The sequence below is a fragment of the Blennius ocellaris genome (assembly GCF_963422515.1).
Source record: "Blennius ocellaris genome assembly, chromosome: 15".
NCBI classification, from domain to species: domain Eukaryota; kingdom Metazoa; phylum Chordata; class Actinopteri; order Blenniiformes; family Blenniidae; genus Blennius; species Blennius ocellaris.
Window position 1 is genome coordinate 25,579,231 of NC_137664.1, and position 25,713 is coordinate 25,604,943.

General features: G+C 42.8%; 1 protein-coding gene across 1 annotated transcript; it reads left to right on the forward strand.

Moving 5' to 3' along the window:
• The first annotated feature begins 3,397 nt into the window (after positions 1-3,397).
• Positions 3,398-21,092, forward strand: tbc1d13 (TBC1 domain family, member 13). The gene is made up of 12 exons (XM_080510572.1): positions 3,398-3,522; positions 9,069-9,142; positions 9,228-9,268; positions 11,686-11,747; positions 12,061-12,160; positions 17,020-17,102; positions 18,577-18,736; positions 19,157-19,367; positions 19,551-19,714; positions 19,877-20,037; positions 20,393-20,450; positions 20,537-21,092. The coding sequence occupies exons 1-12, from the start codon at positions 3,500-3,502 to the stop codon at positions 20,600-20,602; spliced, it is 1,203 nt and encodes a 400-aa protein (XP_080366698.1). The 5' UTR covers positions 3,398-3,499; the 3' UTR covers positions 20,603-21,092.
• Positions 21,093-25,713: the final 4,621 nt, after the last annotated feature.

Genomic DNA, 25,713 nt, shown 5'->3' on the forward strand with positions numbered 1-25,713 from the left:
TGTGTAAGAGGGAGATTGTTCTGTATGAATACAAGCATCTCAGCATCTCAGCAATGTATGAGATTTCTCTTCTCATCAATGATGCTGAACACTGGTTCACTGTCAACACTGGTGCAGGGTGCAGTCAGGTACTGGTACCAGTGCTGAACACTGGTTCACTGTCAACACTGGTGCAGGGCGCAGTCAGGTACTGGTACCAGTGCTGAACAGTGGTTCACTGTCAACACTGGTGCAGGGCGCAGTCAGGTACTGGCACCAGTGCTGAACACTGGTTCACTGTCAACACTGGTGCAGGGCGCAGTCAGGTACTGGCACCAGTGCTGAACACTGGTTCACTGTCAACACTGGTGCAGGGTGCAGTCAGGTACTGGTACCAGTGCTGAACACTGGTTCACTGTCAACACTGGTGCAGGGTGCAGTCAGGTACTGGTACCAGTGCTGAACAGTGGTTCACTGTCAACACTGGTGCAGGGTGCAGTCAGGTACTGGCACCAGTGCTGAACACTGGTTCACTGTCAACACTGGTGCAGGGTGCAGTCAGGTACTGGCACCAGTGCTGAACACTGGTTCACTGTCAACACTGGTGCAGGGTGCAGTCAGGTACTGGCACCAGTGCTGAACACTGGTTCACTGTCAACACTGGTGCAGGGTGCAGTCAGGTACTGGCACCAGTGCTGAACACTGGTTCACTGTCAACACTGGTGCAGGGTGCAGTCAGGTACTGGCACCAGTGCTGAACACTGGTTCACTGTCAACACTGGTGCAGGGTGCAGTCAGGTACTGGTACCAGTGCTGAACACTGGTTCACTGTCAACACTGGTGCAGGGTGCAGTCAGGTACTGGCACCAGTGCTGAACACTGGTTCACTGTCAACACTGGTGCAGGGTGCAGTCAGGTACTGGCACCAGTGCTGAACACTGGTTCACTGTCAACACTGGTGCAGGGTGCAGTCAGGTACTGGTACCAGTGCTGAACACTGGTTCACTGTCAACACTGGTGCAGGGTGCAGTCAGGTACTGGTACCAGTGCTGAACACTGGTTCACTGTCAACACTGGTGCAGGGTGCAGTCAGGTACTGGTACCAGTGCTGAACAGTGGTTCACTGTCAACACTGGTGCAGGGTGCAGTCAGGTACTGGTACCAGTGCTGAACACTGGTTCACTGTCAACACTGGTGCAGGGTGCAGTCAGGTACTGGTACCAGTGCTGAACACTGGTTCACTGTCAACACTGGTGCAGGGTGCAGTCAGGTACTGGTACCAGTGCTGAACACTGGTTCACTGTCAACACTGGTGCAGGGTGCAGTCAGGTACTGGCACCAGTGCTGAACACTGGTTCACTGTCAACACTGGTGCAGGGTGCAGTCAGGTACTGGCACCAGTGCTGAACACTGGTTCACTGTCAACACTGGTGCAGGGTGCAGTCAGGTACTGGTACCAGTGCTGAACACTGGTTCACTGTCAACACTGGTGCAGGGTGCAGTCAGGTACTGGTACCAGTGCTGAACACTGGTTCACTGTCAACACTGGTGCAGGGTGCAGTCAGGTACTTGTACCAGTGCTGAACAGTGGTTCACTGTCAACACTGGTGCAGGGTGCAGTCAGGTACTGGTACCAGTGCTGAACACTGGTTCACTGTCAACACTGGTGCAGGGTGCAGTCAGGTACTGGTACCAGTGCTGAACACTGGTTCACTGTCAACACTGGTGCAGGGTGCAGTCAGGTACTGGCCCAGCAGGGAAGAGGGCCTGGTGGAGCCTCCAGTCCTCCACGGACATTTCATTCACCGGGCTTCAGTACTGGACATGGAGGAGGAGGAACAGGTCCTTCAGTACTGGACATGGAGGAACAGGAACAGGCCCTTCAGTACTGGACATGGAGGAACAGGAACAGGCCCTTCAGTACTGGACATAGAGGAGCAGGAACAGGCCCTTCAGTACTGGACATGGAGGAGGAGGAACAGGTCCTTCAGTACTGGACATGGAGGAGGAGGAACAGGCCCTTCAGTACTGGACATGCAGGAGGAGGAACAGGTCCTTCAGTACTGGACATGGAGGAACAGGAACAGGCCCTTCAGTACTGGACATGGAGGAACAGGAACAGGCCCTTCAGTACTGGACATAGAGGAGCAGGAACAGGCCCTTCAGTACTGGACATGGAGGAGGAGGAACAGGTCCTTCAGTACTGGACATGGAGGAGGAGGAACAGGCCCTTCAGTACTGGACATGGAGGAGCAGGAACAGGATCTTCAGTACTGGACATGGAGGAACAGGAACAGGCCCTTCAGTACTGGACATGGAGGAGCAGGAACAGGCCCTTCAGTACTGGACATGGAGGAGGAGGAACAGGCCCTCCAGTACTGGACATGGAGGAGGAGGAACAGGCCCTTCAGTACTGGACATGGAGGAGCAGGAACAGGATCTTCAGTACTGGACATGGAGGAACAGGAACAGGCCCTTCAGTACTGGACATGGAGGAGCAGGAACAGGCCCTTCAGTACTGGACATGGAGGAGGAGGAACAGGCCCTTCAGTACTGGACATGGAGGAACAGGAACAGGCCCTTCAGTACTGGACATGGAGGAACAGGAACAGGTCCTTCAGTACTGGACATGGAGGAGCAGGAACAGGAACAGGCCCTTCAGTACTGCCTAGGAGCTACTGGAGCACAACACAAAATTGCGTCACACACACAAATACAACCACAGTCATAACAATTGATATTATACAATAATTTGTGGCCATAAATGATCCTATATTATACATTCAGCAATAGTATAATATGCTGGAGAGCTGCTGTGCACACACCAGGACCAGCAGACTAAGGAATGACTTTATTTGAACCATCCATGCATGCGCTGCTTGGAGTTGTGCGCTCAATCGCAACCTCCCCGTGACTCAGGGTGTCACATAAAATGCACATGAATCACATGTAAGACTAAGATACCTGGATACACAAACTGTTACTGTAAGAACTGACACACAAACTACAACTGACTGAGACAGTAAAAACAAAACACGGGACTATAACGTAACTGAGGCAACACAAGAACAAAGTTACAAGAGGCACTTCCCACGTCCTTTGTGCCGCAGCCCCTTCATTCCACAGCGGTCGCTACAATACAATCATTTATTGGCATAAATACTCAGGGTACACGTGCTATATAGATTTTAAAAAAGCAAAAACGATATGTACTGTACTACATTCAAGAAAGTAGCTTTTAATGTTGCGTTGTTGACTAATTAACGCATTCTGAATTATCCACGAGCATTTCGGCATTTCAGTCTATCCCATTTTATTTTGAATTGTCGCATTTTGTTTTGCATGAGCACTTCCTGTCTGACAGTGGAGAGAGCCTGGAGTGGAGATTCTACAGACTTCGTTGCTGCAGGTAGTCTCTCTCTCTCTCTCACTCTCTCTCTCTCTCTCTCTCTCTCTCACTCGCACTCATTTATTCCTTTCTGGAAGGAGAGTTGGAGGAAAACCCACCGGCCGCCTCGACATGTCTACTGCGTACAGAAACAGGTGAGAAGCATCGAAACATGATATGTTTCAGTTTTTCTTCATTTACATTCATTTTTGTTGCTGTTAGCATCAGATCTGTAGTCAATAGTCAACATGCAGCTCGCAGCACCCAGCTAACCAAACACAAGCTTACTTCAGGCTGCGAAACATTGACGACACGGAGGATAACTTTATTCTATTCACCTTGACACTTCCCAATTTGGTGTGATATTTATTGAATACTGGTTTACATTCTAACTTGCTCTTTTGGAATTAGCGGCGCTAGCTCCCGGTTAGCACATCAGCTGACCCGCACTTCCCCTGTTAGCTTAGCTTAGCTTCCAGCTGCAGGATGTGCTGCTGTCAGCACGAAGCAAACGACCAGTCAACACAGGACTTCTTCCCCCTTAAAGGCTGCTTCGACCCTCATTCAAACAGCTGTTAACAGTTACATAGAAAACTGTTTTAATACCCTGCAAACACTGCAAGAAGCGGCTATGCAAATACAGTCGGCATGTAAACAGCTCAGCCCAGTTGTCCGCTGTCCTCTCATGACACATTTCTTTAAGTACACGGGATTCCTTTCATACACAACTGAATTCAGAATTATATCTACTGCCATGGCTGCATTATATTCGGTTTTTTTCTTGAATTGTATGCTTCGTAAAACCCTCAAACCATTGATTAGGTAGTTGCACAATGTTTTGAGAATGAACTACAAATCATCACACGTGTCATACTTCAAATTCAGTCGTTTTGAATTTGGAGAACATGCTTGCTGAGTGCAGGGACATCAGAGTTAAGTCACTAAGTTTGTGATATGTTTCTTGTGATTGTTCCTATTGCCATAAACCTAGGCTCTGCTGTGCATCCTTAATGATTACACACAATTAACCAATATCACTAACAGAAATATTATAATAATATTACCAACAGATAAAAAGTAGTGCAGTGGTTTGTGCTCTGGCCTCACGGCGAGAAGGTTGTGGGTTCAAGTGTGGAGTTTGATATTGGGTTTTCTGCATGTTCTCTGGTTTCCTCCCACAGTCTAAAAAAAAATGCGTATGAGGTCACTTGGTGATGCTATAATTCTGTCAAGTTGTGAACGTGAGCGGTTGTCTATATGTGGCAGCCTGGTGACCTGTCCAGGGTGTCTCCTGCTCTCGCCATCAGTAGGCTGGGTTCACCTCCAGCACCCCACCACCTTCAACTGGATAAGTGGGATAGAAGATGGATAGAGAAAACAACTTAACAAGCACAGCTGAGACCAACTAAGTTACCTTACACAGCATTTCTTTAAGTTTGTCATTGTGTTTATTTGTTCAATCTTCAGGTCTTAACTAATGTGTAATGGGCAGCTTTTTTTAATCTACATTCTTTGGGGGCGGTCAAATGTAATACAAAGTCCACAATCACACAATAACATTACAAAAATCCACACTATACACTACAAATGCTTTAAAAAAGAATAAGCAGAAAACAAAAACAAGTCAAAACACTACACCAGCAATAGTAAACAAATAAAGGAACCAACACAAGAAAAGAAAATGAAAAAGGAGATATTTTGACTTTAGCCAGAGTAACGTCAATATAATGGCCACACTGTGTGTGTGATAAAAAGTAAGAGGCCAATCAGATCATCATTCAACCATATGAGATGGGAGATTCTCCGTGTAATTGATAAACGTTTTCTTTTGTAAAGGTATCCAACTCCTCCCTTCTGAGAACCACAATCCAACTGGTATTGCAAGGTCTGACTTCCATTTCAGTGCAATAAACGTTTTCGTAATGGTGAGATTTCTGTCAGCTTGATTGAGAGTCTATGTGGGAGGTTTCCCAAACAACTCACCTCGGGAACCAATAGAAAAGCAATGACGCATTAAATATAAAGCATCACAGATCTGCTAAAAACTTTGTAGTTTACTGCAGTACCAGGTGAAGTTGGACAAAAGTGCCCTCAGCAAGGCCACAGCTGAAGCTCATGGGGGAAAGGTTTGGATTAAAACCATGCAGCTGGGAGGGGGTTAAATACGTCTGATGTAGACATTTTAACTGAATTAACCTGTAACTTGAATTAAGAGTACATGTAGCAGCGTTGCTGCAAAGGTTCCTTTGACAATCCTGGGTCAGTCCCTGTGCCTGAATCTGTCTCCTATTCGAAGCCTAGATTTGTCAAGTGCAGATACTGGTAAAAAGGATAACAGATCTCCATATACCTTAGAGATGGTTTTAACCATTGGTTTACTATTATGGAACAGTTTTTCAACCAGTGGCATTTCAGGTAATGACCACTGTCTATTAAGGTTTACCCTTATAAGATTTCTGAGCTTTTTCGGATCCGATACCCAAATTAGAATATCTGCCAATACCGATATTATTCTGATACCAGAGCTGTGTTTGCTTTAATAAAATTATCATTATTATTGATTTTATATGAGGCAGTAATAAACTCCTCTCTGCAGTAAAGTTATAAATGTAGGAATGTTTGCATGTTTTCTCTCAAAAGACAACTTGAGGTTAGTGGAAGGGTCAGAAAAGGAAGCAGTACAAAAATGTTGTTCACTTTGGACAATGTGGGGGTCTGAGTGACGTCCTCATAAGAAACTAGTTCTATTTTTAAAACCTCAGAATCACTTTATTAATTCCTGGAGAAATTCTTTAGTGAAGCAGCACAATCTGCAGTTTTTCCAGCTCTAACACAACACAAATGATTGGGACTATTTTCAGGGAGTTTAGCGTGGAGGAGGAGGCAGCTTCACTGAGGTGTGAGTTGCCTGCTCCCACGGAGGAACGAGCTGTTCTCCTGGGCGAGCTGGAGTCTTAAAATGGTGACGTCTGTTGGCTGAGCGTCCGCCTCACTGAGGCAAACATTCACGTGGATACTTTGCAGTGTTTTGAGCGTAAAATCCGTCCAAACAGCGACATATTGTCATGAACAGTTGGTTTGCACAACGGCGCTAGTTCCGTAGCATGCTAAGCTGACTGAAAACTGTGGAAAGGATTTCCTGACTCATTACTCTGCCTCTCATTGAGACCCGCCTCTGTTCAGGAAATCCATTCCACATTTTGCAGCCAGCAGAGCAGCCAGAGCAAAAACACGTGGACTCATTCAGCAGAAGCACAGATGAGGCTTCATGGAGCAGAAACCCCTGCAGGTTGGATCAGAAATTTCCGATCCGTGAATTCCGTTCATATCGGAGCCCGATACCGATACTGGATCGGATTGTAAAGGCGTTGTACAGCGAGGCGGAAACTCTACTGCCAGATGTCTCCGTTTTAAAAGGCCAGGTTGTTGCGGAGAATAGCTTGTTCCTCCACGGCAGCAGGTGATTCACACCTCCATGAAGCTGCGTCCTCCTCCACGCAAAAGCCCCTGAAAATAGTCCCAATCATTTGTACTGCAAGAGTTGTACGAATTGCAGTTTGTGCTGCATTGATAAAGCATTTCTCCAGGAATTAATACAGTGATTGTGAGGTTTTAAAGATGGAACTGGTTTATTATGAGATGATGACGTCACTCAGACCCCCACATTGTCCAAAGTGAACAAATAGTTTGTACTGCTTCCTTTTCTCACCTTCTACTAACCTCAAGTTGTCTTTGAGAGAAAACATGCATGCATTCGTACATTTATTGCTTTACTACAGAGAGGAGTTTATTACAGCCTCATATAAAATCAATAATAATGATGATGATAATATGATTAAAGCAAACACAACTCTGATATCGGAATAATATCGGTATTGGCAGATAATCAAATTTGGGTATCGGATCGGAAGTCAAAAAACCTGGATCGGTGAATCCCTACTCATTACCAATAGTTAATTGAAACTGCAATTAAGGTAAATGAGCAATTAAATAGATGTAGTTTACCTTAGTGGCTTACAGTAAATTATAGCTTGTTGGTCAACAGAAGTAATCTCAACAGTGACAAGCGACCCAAGAATAAAAACATCACCATCCAGTTAGTGGGATGAAAAATTCACCAAAACATTATTATTAATGTAGAGATTGTTATTGTTCATAACAATAATAAAAATAGCAAAAGATAATGAGAGCTTTAATCTATCGAGGTTTGACAACATTAGCATCTCCCTGTAATCCATTAACAGTAGCATTAACAAGGACTTTACAGTATTGACTGCATTGAAAGAAAATATTCAAGAGTGTGTATAAATGTACTATTTTGACGATATAAGGTTTAACACAGTCGTAACAGAAAAAAAAGGGGGGGGGGGTACAGCTTGTCTCCTATAATTATGCTGAGGCTCTAGTTCTACCTCAATGTCGCGAGGACTCCTGACAAATGGGTTTCACAGAAAATAGTTCTGTCTGTCCCTCCCTCCCGTGATTACAAGATTACAGTTTTAATTCCTCCACCAGGGCTAAGGCCGCCAGGTGCAGAGATCCTTATTTAAATGAGTCCAATGTTTTTAATCAGCTGCTAGCCCGATCCAGAAAAAGAAAATGTTACTGCTATAATAAGATGCTGCCGAATAAAATGGGTTGGTGTGGAATGATTAGGCTTCTTCGGGTGTGTTAAAGGCTACACTTTCTCTGTATTCGTGCATGACCTGGAGGTGGGTGGATGTCGGAGTGTGAAGCCAACTGCTTTGTGATGCAGCAGAGCTTTAACCTCGTTGAATGCAGTGCATTAGGGTTCTGTGTAGAGTTTTGCCCAGCACAGAACCCCCTCTTTGTCCTGGCACCAGTGAAAACTGAGTATGATTTTTGAGCTAATATCTCATATTACAACGTGGGACACGTGCGGCTTAAAATCCGGTGCGGCTTGTACAAGAACAAAATGTATTTTCTTTCTAAAATTAGAGCATGCGGCTTTTAATCAGGTGTGCTCTGTAGTCCGGAATTTACGGTACTTCCTCTCTACGAAATAAAGTTCCCCACCGCCCCACAGTAATTCGGTGAATTATGACCTTAACTGATCATCACAGTGGTGAACTTTATTTTGTAGAGAGGCGGGGTTTCCGGTTGGAAGTATTTTGGTGTGACACTGCGCTGCACTCTCTCTCTGGAGAGAGAGAAAAGTAAGGAGTTACTCATAAGTGAGGTTAAATGGAGAATTAAATTTGGAGTTCTTTGCTGAACTTTGCTGACTCCCGTTCATCGGCTTTTCTTCGATTATGTCCATTTTGAGATCGTCTGGAGCCGTTATTGTAATCGTGATTAGAATTCGATTAATTGAGCAGCCCGAATGGGTACACATAAAAAAATTATTCTTTATGAGTCCCTGGTACCTGCCGTTTTTGATTCAGTTCAGTCCTTTCAGACAAATTGAGGATTCCTCAATTTAAAGTCTTTTCTGTGATTTCTGTGTGAAATACAAACTTTAGAGTACATTTCATTCACTGCAGGCTCATGTACACAGGCAGAAGGGCCCCAAAAATCTAGTCAAACCAATCTTTAATTGGGCAACTGAAACACACCAAAAGTCTGAGAAAACTGAAGCATTGCATGATTTCCGATAGCATTTATTATCTTGGAGGTTGATGTTAATAGAAATGCAATGATGAGAAATTATTTTAGTTGTAAAACTTCCTTCTTTCTTCAGAATACAGGAGTTCAAAGTGGCCTTAAGTGAGGAAACCATTAACCTGAAGACACTGAGAGACCTGTGCTTCAATGGTAAGTTTTACTTTGCAGTGCTGCTGCGTTGTAGTGCTTTTATGAAATAATTTCTTTGACCATTCTGCTTCTTCACTCATTTCAGGAATACCCTTTGAAGGAGGCATACGTGCACTTTGCTGGAAAGTAAGTCATCATTCCTCTGTCAGGAAATGCTGCTTCAAGGTTCCTCTCTTTCAACAAAACACAGTCAGACATCAAACTGGGGGTTTACATTTGTCTGTATCGTGCATTTCGAGCTAACCACTTGAGTTGGGAATGTGTTGGTACCTTCCATTAAATGGCACAGTGTGCAGTTCTGAGTCATCCAGCTTGGTTTGGACGGTTCCTCTGCCCAGGCCGTTTTAAGGCTCAGTGTCTCTGCAGACCGCCAGACACAGACGTCCATGTCCATGTTGGAACAACGGTACAACTCAGACTGGCACTTCCTCCTAAAGGAAAACACAGTGTGCACTGAACATGTTTATGTCTTACTTATGGCACATTTATTGTGAGGCCACTGTCCCAGGACACTTGTGACACATGTTGTTCGCACAACAAAGACTGGCTCTTGAGCCAATTTACAAAAATGAATAAACTATAATTTTCTCAAGCAATTGCAGGATGAAGGTCATTTTAAATGCTTTGAACCAGTGATCTGTTAACAACACTCCAAAAGACTGAAGTCTCTCTTCAGCTAATATTGTCAATGTGACAGAAAGTAAAATGTGTTCTTAAACACTGACACAACCTGTCCTCATGTTCACAATAAATACATCATGACGTTGCCACTGCCTATCTTTAGAGACAGACATTAAGATCTTGTTTCAGATATGTAATAAACTCGGAGGAAACACTCATGACATGATTGGCTCCCGACTTTTGGCAAAACTCTTGACAAGAGTTGGGAGCTTCGTCTTTGTGTGGACTGGATCTTACTCTTCATGAACCTCAGAACAACTTTCACTAAATGGAAAAACTAGATGAATACTATTAAAGAAAAAAAGTAAATCCTTTAGAAAACAGCCTAAATCAAGCACAATAATTGTAGACATTTATCTGAGATATATTGTATGTATTAAAACGCATTTGAAGCCTTTAATCCCAAACTACAGCTTAAAGTGCTGCTTAAGTACGCTGATGCACAGCGAAGAGTAGCTGAGACACGACTGGTACATGATCATCAGGGGTTGGACTTGTTTTGGAACTAAGAGATGAGACTTGATCATGAAGTGTAATTGGATCAGAACAGGTGGTTTTCTGGTTGATGCTAATGCCATACAATGGTTTCATTACAGTCATTGAAAAAATAAATAAATATGCTGTGCATATAAGCTTTAATGCCTTAATAATGAGTGTTTGTCCTGCACTTATGTATATGTGATTGAGTTTCCCATTTAATACAATCAAAATGTGAAAATAAAGCCCAGTTCCACTGCACAAAATGTGACGGGACTGAACGATACGGTATGGCAAAATGTACTCGGACCCAAAAAGCATTTACGCGGCAGAGGGTACTGTTAAAATGTATGCGGAATTGATGGTGACACTGATGTCGTCATTACGCAACAGTAGTCTTCGCTGTGGGCGGGCCGCCTCCGAGCTCCAGTCCGGGCCGGTCCGGTTCCAGCCGCAGCGCATGCACCTGCAACACCTGCTCTTTCAGGACCAATATGGATGTTGTATTGCAGCAAAATGAAAAACAACCAATGCAAAACACAGTCTGTGAACAACAACAAAAGATTTATAGAGCCAATGAGATATTTAAATATTGCTGGCGTGTCGAGAGTGACATCAATCGTTGGCCAATCAGCAGGCGGCTGCGTTTTACTGCTTATTGGATTCGTTCTATAGTGTCGGGTTTCCCAACGGAAGGGTGATGAAAAATCGTAACCCTTTGGTACAGTTTTGAGTGACAGATGCTTCATGAATAAATAACAGTATAATATTTATTGTCTTGTATGGTGAAACGTTTCACCTATTAACGTCATGGCTTATGTCATTATTCCAAGAACTTACTTTTGAATGGGGAAACATTGTGGGCCCAGAGCGATTTATAATTAGTTGGGGTAATACTGTATATGGGAACATATGGGGAAGGTTTAATAGTGTCAAACTGTGGATACTGCACAGCCACTGCCACATCTGCTCTGGTGGATAACACTATTAACCAAGGTGATAACAAGGGACTGTCAAACAAGTTGCCATGAGACAGTGTGGAGAGTTACATAAGTCAAGGGTGATGCCACTCACATGTATGTGTCTGATGGAACATAGCAAGTTTGTTCAGGTTGCCCAGAAGGAGCAACAGAACTTCACGTGCTGTAATTATTAAACCATGTCATGTGTCTGCGCACAGAAAAATAACAGAAGCAAAAGAACTTCAGTTTCAGACGATTGTGTCAGGAATCGACACAAAAAGTGAGATTAGCATTGATGGTGCCATTTTAAAAAAACGGTGTCATCGGTTAATAGGATCACAAATTAAATGTGACTAAAGAAGACAGCCAAACATATTGTGTTTATAAATAGTGAGTTTAGTTAATGCTTTTTTTTTTTTACAGATCCTTCTAAATTATCTACCTCTGGATCAGACGTTATGGGAGTCTTTCCTCAAAAAGCAGAGGTAAGTACATCATGGCGCTCCGCTGAAACTAAATAAGAGGGGAAAAAAGTGAATAGCGAGCCAAACACTGTGACGCTGACAGTTTTGAAGAAAAAGGTCAGATATTATACGAAGTAGGTTGAAAATGTCCTTATTGCCAGCTTAGATTACTGAAGTATTCATTACTGTCAAGAAAAAGCTGCAAATCCTCCAGTCTTAGGGGATAAAGTCACTTACGGTTTGTTTACCTGAAACTTTGAGTAACGGGTTGAATTGATTGTTGCTTTCAATTTATAAGGTTGAATACTTGGCTTCCTTATTTGTGTTGTCACAGGGAGGTGTACTCGCAGTTCCTCAAAGAAATGATCATCCAGCCTGGGATTGCCAAAGCCAACCTGGGTCTTTCCAGAGAGGACGTAACAATGGAGGACCACGTGAGTGCGGCAGCCAGCTCCAAACCCAACCTCAAGTTCACATGGATCAGTCAGGAATCAACCTTTCACTTGACAGGGTTCACACAGTCATGACAAACCTGGAGACATTATGAAAATCATAAATGTCATTTCCAGGCCCTGAAAAGGTTATTGATTTGTATTTTTTGTTTATGGTTTTGGAAAAGTTATGGAAATGCATATTGCATAATAGCTAACTAGGGTAGATATAGTCCTAATTATTATTTTCAAACATTATTAATAATCATCGATCGTGATATTTCACTGGTGTACAAGAAGTGCATTCAGTGATTTCCACCTCTGGGGTCATGGCAAATACGGTCCATATTTACAACAGGTTCCATTTGAACTTCTTTGTATGTGCTGCAGCCAACATAACATTTAGATACAGTTAGCATACTAGGAGCAAATATGATAAAAACAGTTACTTTGTATTGTGTTTTTTCTCACATGAATTTGGTTTATTTCGTTTGCAGTTGCCAAACTTGACTTTTGTGAAGTCAGATTATAGTGCTTTTTTTTTTTGTGTAACAATATCTGAAGCCGAAATGGGTACAGGTTAAAGCCAAGGCGTATTATTTGGCATGTAATGCGTGCCCAATTGCTCCACAGCGAATCTGGGGCATGTGCAGTAGTTGAAATCAGACTCAATTTAGACTCGTACCGTATTTGCCACGACACCGGGAGCCTTGTGACACTAACACTGGGAGCAGGTATCAATCAGCTCTGCTGGGCCGGGCAGGGAGCTTTTAAAATACCAGTGATTGTTGTCAAACACATCGACCCAAGATGCTCAGTGCCAGTTGCTCTGTCAAACATTCGAGATCTCCAACATGGACGAAGCTGTGCTTGTTGGCCACATAAAGAGGAAAAGTGCCGCAGCGCACATCAATAGCCACATTTACTGTGAGTTTTGTTACTCGGGTTTACATTTGTAGAAGTTTTTAAGTTTTTTCACATGAAGTGATGCATATTCGCACTTCTTAGTTATGGAGAATTCTTAACAACAAATAAGGTGAAAAGATGTATGAACCCTGTTATTTTTGTGATTTATTATTCTAATAGAAATCAGTTTTTCATAATTTTTTTCAAAAATGAGCAGATGGAAATGCACTGCAGTTTTATATATAGAATATGTATATTAGTGCTGTCAAAAATAATGCGTTAATATAGTTAATTGATTTGAAATGTTTAATTTGTTAAAATAATTTAACGTAGTTGAGTTTTTCCCCTCCCTCACCGGGGCAGCAGGATGAGCAGCGTCTCTGGATGCACTGTGACGACAGAGCAGCACAATACCTAGTGCAATAATATGAAGGTAGAAAGTTTCACTTTACTTTAAAGTTCCCTGACAACTGAATAATAAAGTGAAAGTCAATAGCTCTACTTTGAAAAGCCGAATTTAAGTAATACTGAAACAGCAGGTTGCCATGTTGGCTGACCAGGAGCCAACATACTGCTGAAGCTGGAAGAAAGACTTGCAAGTAAAATATGAATTTCTCCTCTTTCTCTCTTTCCCTGGCTCTCCTGTATTCTGTGTGTGTGTGTGTGTGTGTGTGTGTGTGTGTGTGTGTGTGTGTGTGTGTGTGTGTGTGTGTGTGTGTGTGTGTGTGTGTGTGTGTGTGTGTGTGTGTGTGTGTGTGTGTGTGTGTGTGTGTGTGTGTGTGTGTGTATTGCAGTGTATTTTCACTTAGTTCATGTAATAGGTTTACAACTTTCTTTGTAGAAAGATTCAAATGATCAAAGTGGTGAACCTGCACTCTAACTAAACCCAGACTTACTTTAGACGTTTATTAATTCATGTATTTATGTTTTTATTATTTTGCTGATGTCGGGGAGAAAGTTTCACCAAAAGCTAAAAGAACGTTATAAAAATAGTCTTTTATTTTAAATATAGTCTCTGTGTGTTGACTCGACATAAATTCTGTGGTTTTCCCTGAAAAAAATATCAATTACGAGCGTCAGTCTTGAGGAGAAAAACAATGCAATTAATCGCAATTATTTACAGAAAATTGTGCAATTAGTTAGTTTTTTTAATCGATTTACAGCACTACTATATACAGCTATGTTCAAAATAATAGCAGTGTTTTTAAAAATGTGAATAAAGCTCAAAATCCTTATAATATTTTTAATTTTCTTTCATTAGGAACGCTGCACATGGTATTGCACAACAAATCATGAAGAAAAAAGTATCAATATTTAATCACTTTACAGAATATGAAGGAAAAGGTGATATTTCTGTGTTAAAAAAAATAGCAGTGTCGGCATTTCTCATTACAAACTCAAATATTTACTAAATAAACTGAAAAAATATTAACATTTAGCAATCCTGACAATTGGTTAACTAATATTTCATTGAATAACCCCTGTTTTTGATAACTGCTGCACATCTGTGCTGCTTGGAGTCAACCAACCTCTGGCCCCTCTGAACAGGAACATTGGACAACCTTCCACAATTCCTCTGCATTTTGGGGTTTTGCCTCAGAAACAGCAAATTTTATGTCACACCACAAGTGCTCAATTGGATAAAGGTCCGGGGATTGGGCTGGCCACTCCAGAACCTCAATGTTGTTGGTCTGGACCAAGATTTGGCTGCTTACTGGTATGTTTGGGGTCATTGTCCAGTTGAAACTCCCATTTCAGGGGCATTTTACATTCGGCATAAGGCAGCATGACCTTCTCAAGTATTGTGATGTATCCAAATTGATCCATGATCCCTGGTATGTGATATAAAGGTAAGAGAAACAGCCCCACATCATGATGCTTCACGGTCTTCAGAGTGTGCTGGGGCTTGTATTCAGGGTTTGGGGGTCGTCTGACAAACTGGATCCAAAAAGAACAATCTTACTTTCATCAGTCCACAAAATGTTTCTCCATTTCTCTAGAGGCCAGTCGACATGATGTTTGGCAAATTCAATCCTCTTCAGCACATGTCTTTTTTGCAACAGTGGGACTTAGCGGGGGCTTCTTGCTGGTAGATTCGCCTCACATAGCGTCTTCTAATGGTCCCAGCACTCACAGGTCCCTTCAGACCGTCTCTGATCTCCCTGGAGCAGACCCTTGGCTCAGTCTTTCCCATTCTGACTATCCTTCGGTCCATTCCAATGGTAGTCTTCCTTGGTTTGTCTTTCCATTTTAAAGCATTGGAGATCATTTTAGCTGAGCAGCCGATCATTTCCTGCACTTTTTTATACGTTCTCCCCTCTCCAATCAACTTTTTAATCAAAGCACGCTTTTCTTCTGAACAATGTTTGGCACGACCCATCTTTCGTCAGTTTTCACAGAGAATTGCCTGCACAACATGTGCTGGCTTCATCCTTAAATAAGGGCCACCTGATTGACACCTGTTTCTTTCACATAATCAATGATCTCACTGATTGAACTCCACACTGCTAGTTTTTTGAACATGCCCCTTTTATTTAATTAGTCAATTACACAGAGCCAGGAGTATTCTTATCATCAAAGTTGGGTCTGTTGGTTCCTCTGACTTTACTACACCTGCTGGTAAATTATTTTCCATTTATTATTATGTTTTATACCAAAAACAGTGATTTATCTGGTTAGTCATGTTGGACTGCTATTATTCTGAACATAGCTGTATATATATATATATATATTACAATAATTTCCTTATTGAGAAGCACCTTATGTTTGAATACTGAGTTCAGTGAACACTTTGGTCACAGACCAAATGAAACCAGTGAAAGGTTCTGGAAAGGTCTTAGGTGAACAAGGGTTTGTATCTTGACTTTGTTTTATTCAACATCTGTTCAAAAACCTTCCACATCTGTACTTGTGTCTTGTGTTTCTCTCTGAATCCTTTGTTGGGCCTTTTTAATGGGAAACTACAACCCCATCCACAGCTTATGCTAAGTTTACACAACATTTGAAAGTGACAACAGTAAATAGGCCACCTTAAGTCCCTGAAAACAGCACTTCTTCTAAAATGTGAAGTCTGAGCACCTCTGTGACTTTTCAGATATTTAGTGGAGACTCTTCCTGTCCAAACGACAGATAAAGTTTGATGTAACTTCTGGTATTGATGGGATTGTTCACAGTCAGGTCAAAAATGTTCATTTATGTGTTTGATCCGTCAGCCAGGACTAACAGAGAAGTAGTCGTAGAAGTAATAGTTTATACGGTTAACCAAATACACGATGCAACAAAAACGAAAAAGCAGAGGAAGACCGAAGGGTTTAGACTGTAGTTAAACTTATTTAACCGAACCCTGTACATACTATAAGTAAAGCTTCTGCAATTTAAGTAAAAGAAACAAAAACAACAAAAACCTGCATTTTCTTTGCTTTTTCTGAGAAACCAAACATAAACTGTCCTCTAAGGGAACACAGTGACTCTTAATCTTGTCTTTGCTGAGCTTGATGTGCTGAGCTTCAACCAACTTTGAAATGTTTTAAGCATGTCAGATTTTTTTTGGTTATCATGCAATTTGTTCCAAAGACTAACCCCTCTTACAGAAACGCATCAACTTTTTAAAAATGTGTTCATGCCTTATTTTTTTAACAAAACTCCCACTGCCCCTGAGGCTATATTGCCTCTCTTTGTTTGAATAACTTCTTGATATGAGGTGGAAGATTATAATTATGAGCCTTATGCATTACAGCTTGTGTATTGCAACTGAGCTTCTCATCAAAACTAATTTCTAAAACATGTTTTACATGCATTTGTTCAATTGTTTACCATTCATTTGAATGTGGGTTTGACTGTTAATATCCTTGTTTCCAAAGATGACATATTTCATCTCAAAGTTTATCAGGTACAGCAACACATTAGGGAGAGTGAATTAAATATGCATTTGTTGTGTTTAATTCTATTCTTTTCAGCCTCTGAATCCAAACCCAGACAGCAGGTGGAACACATATTTCAAAGATAATGAGATTCTTCTGCAGATTGACAAGGATGTGAGGTAAGACTTTAGAAAAAGAAACACTCGTTTAGAAGAGGGCTGCATGATTTTAGTAAAACAATGACTTTTATAAATAAGTGTCTGTGAACAGATACTCATTTCTATGATGTTGACATCTTTCAGCTTTAGGAATTGTTCTTCCAAATACCAGTTTGTCCTTGGCATTATCAAAGGTCTGCATACATAATGTATTCTGTCATATGTAGAGTTTCTGGATTTTGAGTGTGATGTGATGCGCCAGGATGGTCCGAGGACTCTGTCCGATTGCATCTGCTTCCTCAGAATCGCCTTGTTCGCTTTTTGTTTAATACCCAGAATGCACTGTGCTATACATCAAGTCCTCTTGCTCTATCAGCTAGAAGGTTTGCTGATAGTCCCTGGCATTGCCTGACTATGATATCAAAAATATGGTTTTTATTTTCTATGCTTTTGTTTTTGGTGTTTTTAGGTTTTCTGGTTGCCTTCACATGTTCTACTCAGGCCCCGTCCACACGAGCTACAACTCATCTTTCTTCTCCCTGGCGATCTCAAAAAATGTTCTGTCCACACGCCACTATCAACAATCAACATTGTACCAACATTATGTCTAAGGACATGTAGTACGTACGCCAGGCCTTCAAAGGCGCTGCGAGTCACCAAAAACCCAAAAGACGTGTCGTCGGAGAACATAGAAATATAGAAGCTGACTCCTGCTCATAGACTTCTCCAATAACTCTGCGTTATATAGGTCGATGCTCCTGATCCTCCTCCTGCTAGCATCAGTAGCTTCTGCAGCGCCACCTGGAGTATGTAGTCTGTGATTGTTGTGGTTATTAGGTGACATGGTGGACCGGGGTTTTCGTGCTCCTAAAACGCACCCGTGTGGATGGTTGGTGTTCTCGTGTGGACGGCCCCTTGATGTGCTGCTTTTAAATTGCCCCTTGGCGATAAATAAGGTTTTCCTGAATCATGTTCACACTGTGAACCGGACTTCAGTTCACTTGTAAATGAAGGGTGAACCAGAGTTCCTCTTCTTTGAGCCAGATGAGGTTCCAGGGAGTTTTCACAGAGGTGTGAAAGCTCCAAGCCAAGCAGATTTCCCCTGAAACAAACTCTGGTCCGGACCAAACAGTGCTGCTGTGAGCGCCATTATCCTAAAACTTTGTCGGGTACTGAGAAACATTCCCTTTTAGTCAACTGTACAGTACAATTGCACAAGTACATTTATCAATCATTACTTTATAAAAATTATTTAATTAACCTCTGTTATGAACAAATTAAGTTTCCAACCAAACTCTTCAACCAACTTTTAATGAGCTCTTATGGGTTTTTAGAAAACATTCCCCATGATGTTCCATGACTGAACCTGATGGTCCGTGTATGTTCATGACAACAACCTGTCATTGTGTGAGGGGACAAAAAAACCCTTGTTTTTTAATTTAAAGGTATTTGAGTTGCTCATGAAGAAGAAAATAACAGCATTGTGTGTTTGCAGGCGGCTCTATCCAGACATGGCGTTCTTCCAGCGACCCACAGAATACCCCTGCCAGTTGATCCTGGACCCTCAGAATGATTACGAGACGCTGCGTCGACGAGTGGAACAAACAACCTTGAAAGCACAAACTGTAAACCGTAACCGCAGTGGAGTCACCAACGTGAGTCATCATCTGTGTGTGCCGTTTGCGTGACAAAACAGTGATTCGCCTCTTTTTATTATCCAGGATGAATCGTCCTCAAAGTGCTCGCTCATTTGTTTGCTTCAAAGCTTCTCATTATGCACAAATGCTGAAATACGTTTTTAGTTTTTACATACGGTTTGTCCTGTTGACACTGAGATGATACAGAATTAGAACCTCGTCCAGGAATCTCTATCAGTGTGTTTAAAAAATCATGTTTCCAGCCTCTGGCTTGCTGTTTGCCAGCAGCAACATATTTCTGATGATTTGAAACTTGATTACTCTGGAGGGTTGTAGTAGTAACAAAGAACTTGTGGTTTTACAAAGGTTTAGTACTCCAATTAGAGTGCGACACACCTCAGACCCTCTAACAATAACAAATGTGTGGTGTTCCACCAGGTCAGCTCTCCTGGAAAGGCTTTGAACCTTTACCCCTCCAATGAATATGAAGTGCTCCCAAATGGCAGTGAGGCTCACTGGGAGGTGGTGGAGAGGATCCTCTTCATCTACGCCAAACTCAACCCGGGGATTGCCTACGTCCAGGGCATGAACGAGATCGTCGGGCCAATCTACTACACGTTTGCCACAGATCCTAACAGCCAATGGAATGGTCATTGTTATTCATCTTCAAACAGAGTTGGTGTATGGGTGAAGCTTCGTGGTGTTAAATATAGTCAGTTTGAGGAAGTTTCTGGGTCAGAGCTTGGAGCTCCAGTCTTGTCTGAGACATTATTTGTATGCCAGAAAGACACATGGACTACATGTTTTTACTATTGACTTTCTGATTGTACAGAGCACGCAGAAGCCGATACCTTCTTTTGTTTTACCAACCTGATGTCGGAGAACCGAGATAACTTCATCAAGAGCCTGGATGACTCGCAGTGCGGCATCACCTATAAGATGGAGAGTGTTTACTCCATGCTCAAGCAAAAGGACATGGAGCTCTATCTCAAACTGGTGAGCTCTCTCTACTCTTCTAGTCACATTAAACACTAAAGCCCGTCTCTGCTGGAACCTGCGAGTCACCTCAAAGCTCATCTTTGTAATATTGATGCTGAAAGGGCGTCAGGACAGTAACTGACCCTTCTGTTTTCCTTCTCATCTGCTCCATTGACACAGGAAGAGCAGAACATCAAGCCTCAATATTTCACATTCCGCTGGCTCACCCTGTTGCTATCTCAAGAATTCCTGCTCCCAGATGTCATCCGCATCTGGGACACCCTGTTCTCCGACCAGGACCGATTCCACTTCCTCATCCTGGTCTGCTGCGCCATGCTCATGTGAGCCTGAGCAGTCATGCTCCCATTTTCTTCTCTCAACCCACATGTGTTTACATGGACACAGATAATGTGAAGGATGTAAACACATCTATTGGAAGATTCTAATCTGATGAGGTCCATTCGGAGAGAAAGAGGTGGTTTATGCTGATCCTCTTTCTCATTGGTGGCCATTTACACTCATGTGTTGCAGTACAACAACCTGTTCTGCACATCAATTCGCTCATTCTATTCTGTGTTCATGTAATCGGGACAATCTGATCTCACTTGGAGAGAATTCAATCATTTTAGTAAATAAGTGATCATGTAAACACATCCTACTGAGCCTGTGACTCATAATCTCTCCATCTGTTCACAGACTCATTCGTGATAACTTGCTGGTTGGAGACTTCACAGTTAACATGAGATCACTGCAGGTAGGGTCTCTGTCCTATTCATTTGGAACATAAATGCTGAATTTTGTGACCTGGTTTTTTTATCCCGGCGTACATTGCCCCTTCAGGATTACCCCATCTCAGACGTCCACACTATCCTCACCAAGGCCAAAGAGCTGCAGGATAACTCCTAACCTGCTCCCTGCAGACCTCCTGCCTCTCCACCCACACATGGTAGGTGGGAGCTTAAACTTTGTAAACCTTGTCGTGTCAGACGTGTGTTGTGGGTGGACTGATGAGTGAAGGTCGTGGCCCGCCGGGACCAGCCACTGGAGACGCACGGTGCAGCATCTGCACTGAACATCTTGGAGGGACAGAGCCACCACCATACTGCTCCATGGAAACATCACAGCCAAGACTTGAGCAGAAATCTCACTGCAGCCTGTACAGAGTTGGAGTAAGCTGTCGAGCAGCAATGCATGTTTGTTCACCCTGTGACTGGATTATGTTTTTAACTTTTTCATTTTTTACTCTGTAACATGTATGCCTTATCTGTTCAACCATGTGAAACAGGACAACAGTATATTTGGGATCTTTTCAGTCTGAATTATGAAGTGATGGGCCCACGTTGTCATCTCAACAATACTTCTGAATGTTTTCATTTTTTTTCAGTACCATTGCAAAGAAACGACTCTTGAATGAAGGGCACCATTTTACTTTTCAAGTTTCTTGCACAAACAAGTCTTTACATGTGAGTGTAAAGACTTGTGGAAAAAAGGTTGGGAACCACCAGTATAAAGTAATGTGATTACATTACTTTATACTGGTGGTTCCCAACCTTTTTCCCTATGAATATTGTCTGAATAAATGCTGTGCCACCCCAACAAACAACAATAATACATTAAAATCTGTGCTTGCCAAAGTATCACAGTGAAGACAAGCCCCGAGGACACGCCCACTCTCACCAAGAGAGCAGGTTCTCGTCATACGTTCTAGAAATTGTCCGAGTCTTTCGTTCACCTATTGATAAACTTGTGGCAGGAAAGCTCTGGGGTGTCGGGTGGTTTCCGGTGCTCCCCACGGGGGTCCCAGACCACAGGTTGGGAACCACTGCTTTAAGCAATGGATTAATTCTGTAATGTAATAGAAGTTATTCCTGGTGGTTGTAATGATGCAAGTCCTGGTTTTCCTCCTCTTTTCAATGATCCAACATCTGTAACAACATGCATTTGTGGGATTTGATTTTACAGCCATGATTTACATATTCAAAGCTTTTCCTGAGGTTTATTCCTCCATGTTGCTTTCAGTGATTGAAGTCAAGTTCATTTCTTTCACAAACCACAGCCTCAGTCGTTGAGGAAAAACGTTAATTGGGGCCACATCAGGTTTTTATCTTTGCTGGAGATGATTTAACTCATTTTCACAGGTATAGTCTCCGCTCTTCTCATCCCATTCAAATATATATGCTACTCAATTATGATACCATTTAAAAGGAAAATAAACATGCATTCCAACAATTCTTGCTAAGAAGCAATGTTACAATGAAGAGAGGACCTAACAAAGAGCGTCTGTTTCACTGCAACATTTCAAGTCCAATACTGCTGATGAGCTCCATCTTTTGAACATTTACCAACACTAGTGTTACGTGGCACCACTGAGTTTTGATACACCCCGTTAAAGTACTCGCCGCTGTATCTTGTAACTTTTTTTAAATTCTTGCTTTCGCATAAACTATCAAACAAATAAGAAAAATTGCAAGTTCCATACAGAAGTTAATGTTTTTGACATTTTGAACAATTGTGGTGGAAACCAAGCAGTTTCAGCAGCACATCTCGTTACTGTGGCTGGAAAGTGATGTGGTGACAGTGGTCCACAGTGACGACCCAGGTGCCCAGGACCCCACCAGACCCAAGGGGGCCAGAGAAGATCACGCCTCCACCGTGAGGAACCAGAGAAGATCACGCCTCCACCGTGAGGAACCAGAGAAGATCACGCCTCCACCGTGAGGAGCCAGAGAAGATCACGCCTCCACCGGGAGGAACCAGAGAAGATCACGCCTCCACCGTGAGGAGCCAGAGAAGATCACGCCTCCACCGGGAGGAACCAGAGAAGATCACGCCTCCACCGTGAGGAGCCAGAGAAGATCACGCCTCCACCGTGAGGAGCCAGAGAAGATCACGCCTCCACCGTGAGGAACCAGAGAAGATCACGCCTCCACCGTGAGGAGCCAGAGAAGATCACGCCTCCACCGGGAGGAACCAGAGAAGATCATGCCTCCACCGTGAGGAGCCAGAGAAGATCACGCCTCCACCGTGAGGAACCAGAGAAGATCACGCCTCCACCGTGAGGAGCCAGAGAAGATCACGCCTCCACCGTGAGGAACCAGAGAAGATCACGCCTCCACCGTGAGGAGCCAGAGAAGATCACGCCTCCACCGGGAGGAACCAGAGAAGATCACGCCTCCACCGTGAGGAGCCAGAGAAGATCACGCCTCCACCGTGAGGAACCAGAGAAGATCACGCCTCCACCGTGAGGAGCCAGAGAAGATCACGCCTCCACCGGGAGGAACCAGAGAAGATCACGCCTCCACCGGGAGGAACCAGAGAAGATCACGCCTCCACCGTGAGGAGCCAGAGAAGATCACGCCTCCACCGGGAGGAACCAGAGAAGATCACGCCTCCACCGTGAGGAGCCAGAGAAGATCACGCCTCCACCGTGAGGAGCCAGAGAAGATCACGCCTCCACCGTGAGGAGCCAGAGAAGATCACGCCTCCACCGTGAGGAGCCAGAGAAGATCACGCCTCCACCGGGAGGAACCAGAGAAGATCATGCCTCCACCGTGAGGAGCCAGAGAAGATCACGCCTCCACCGTGAGGAGCCAGAGAAGATCACGCCTCCACCGTGAGGAGCCAGAGAAGATCACGCCTCCACCGTGAGGAACCAGAGAAGATCATGCCTCCACCGGGAGGAACCAGAGAAGATCATGCCTCCACCGTGAGGAACCAGAGAAGATCATGCCTCCACCGGGAGGAACCCGATCTAGGAACCAGAGAAGAACCCCCCTCCAGCCAGGAGGAGCCTGCAGGAGGCAGCACACAGGGCCCCACAAGCCATCATTCAGAGATCAGGCAGAAAAGATGGCCGTGTTCCACCCCCTCCGACGGCACCACAAGAGAACCCGGGCAAGCAGACATTCTCTCCTGTGTGACGTTGTCCCAGAGCAGGTTTTTATATAAGTTTATATTGAAATGAACTTTGGATATCCAGTTCATGAGGGTAGGGCCTTTTTTTTGCAATGCTTTTGGAGACCAGAAGCATGCAGAATTCATTTTTCTCAGTTTCAATCTCTGTGAGATCACCTAACAGGCAAAGTGCAGGTGAGACAGGAATACCACGGCCCAGGCATAACCACTAGTCTTCAGATCTTTTGCCAGAACGTTTGGACTGGTGCACACAGCCACTGTGTATAGATTTGAGGAGACCACCTGTGCAGTTTGTGGAAGTGGGGTCCACCTTGAACATCCTTGTTATTGTATGAGCTGTATGTTCATTGTATCGTGTAACACTAAGTGCTGAAATGTAGAATCATGCTTAAACACGGTCAACCAAGATCTTCCAATAAAATTCAAATGGGACTCTGGTGAAAATGCTGAACTCAACTTGTGGTGGTTGTAAGTTTCGAACACATCCTGTTTGATTTTGGCCAAATGAAAACTCAGAATGCCACTGCTATTGATTGATACGTTTCTTTGAAAAGGACGGAAGCTTGTGTTTTCAAGCTGACAAGCATGTTGCCACCATTAAACCCTGATCTGTTTTGAGAATTTGATTTGTTTGTCACTGTGTCTTGATTATTTGTTCAGTCAGTTGGACATTTTGAAAAGCATCAGCATATTTGATAGAACTCACTGGCTTTTCCTGGAAGAATTGAGGCAATTAAATGCTTCCATTATTTTACGTTTAGAACAAAAAACAATAGTCATAAGTATATCCTGGGACATTTGAGTCGTCATCCATTAGTTTACCTTGTAATTGAAACTAAAAGCATCTAACTAGCATGTGGAGGGTTGAGCAGACTGGCTAGATAGAAAGAAAATGAAGGAAGCACAAGATTCAAACAAATTGTATGTTTATTAACACAAACGTCTTGTATATGTGAAAAATTGCCTGTCTGGCGGCCCACTCTGGACACTTTCTCACTTTGATCAAAACTCCTTTTATTTCTTAAGAATGCATTTAATTGAACTCAAGGTGTTGTTTAGGTAGTTTTGATTGGACATTGGCTGAATCTTCCATGCACATGGCTCCAAACCACAACAGCAAGAGGAGAAGGTCCAAATTTTATCAAGGTTAAATGATGGTTTGCTTTAAATCTTTAAAAAATCTTTTAAAAGTTATTCCTGACTGCCGATTTCTTATGACTGTTCCTGAAATGTCCCAAAATGTCATTGTGCTTTGTTTTTATTCCTAAAACCCTTTACCTGAGAAACAGAATCAATGTTAATGTATGTTTATATCAGGAAGTACTCTTTATTCACATTTGGGGGTTTGTTCACTATACTTGGTCTTATGTCAATTATTTGCATGATTTCAATTTTGTAAGCTCGTTTTTGTAAAGTCTTCAGTGTTAAGACTTGTGTATATATGTTTTTACTTGTTTACAGATGTACATTAAATGATTGAATAGATGAAGTGTTGTGATTGATGATTTTACTGTACAGCTGGGAGTGAAAATACTCTGCAAAATGTACCGTCAAACACATTCAGAGGATCTGTATTCAATAAATGCATCAATTATTTAATGCAGTATTCAATTTTTGTAGCACTCCGTTTCGTGTTATTTAATCATCTATATAACAAATTAACTTTGTTGGTTTTTGGAACATCAGTAAAGCCAAGAGAGTTGACTCTTTAAACCAGTGGACCTTTCTCAACATGTCCCTCAAAGTCAATGTCTGTCTGATGATGTGTTTATATTTGATGTCTCATACAGCTGCAAGCATCAACTCTTTTCAAACATACTCATATACACTTTTTACATGTTATAAACACACACACACCCCCTCCACAAGACACTGGACAAGCTGAAGAGCAGCTTCAGCAAGAGACTGATCCAACCCCGCTGCTCGAAGGAACGCTACAGGAAGTCGTTCCTCCCCACGGCAATAAGACTTTTTAACACGTCTACCTCCGCCAGAGCCTCATTATAGTTACTCACGCTCATTTCTTAAGTTATGTCCTACCCAGATATTTCTATATTTCTATATTTCTATATTTGTATATTTTTATTCCCTACTTTTTATAT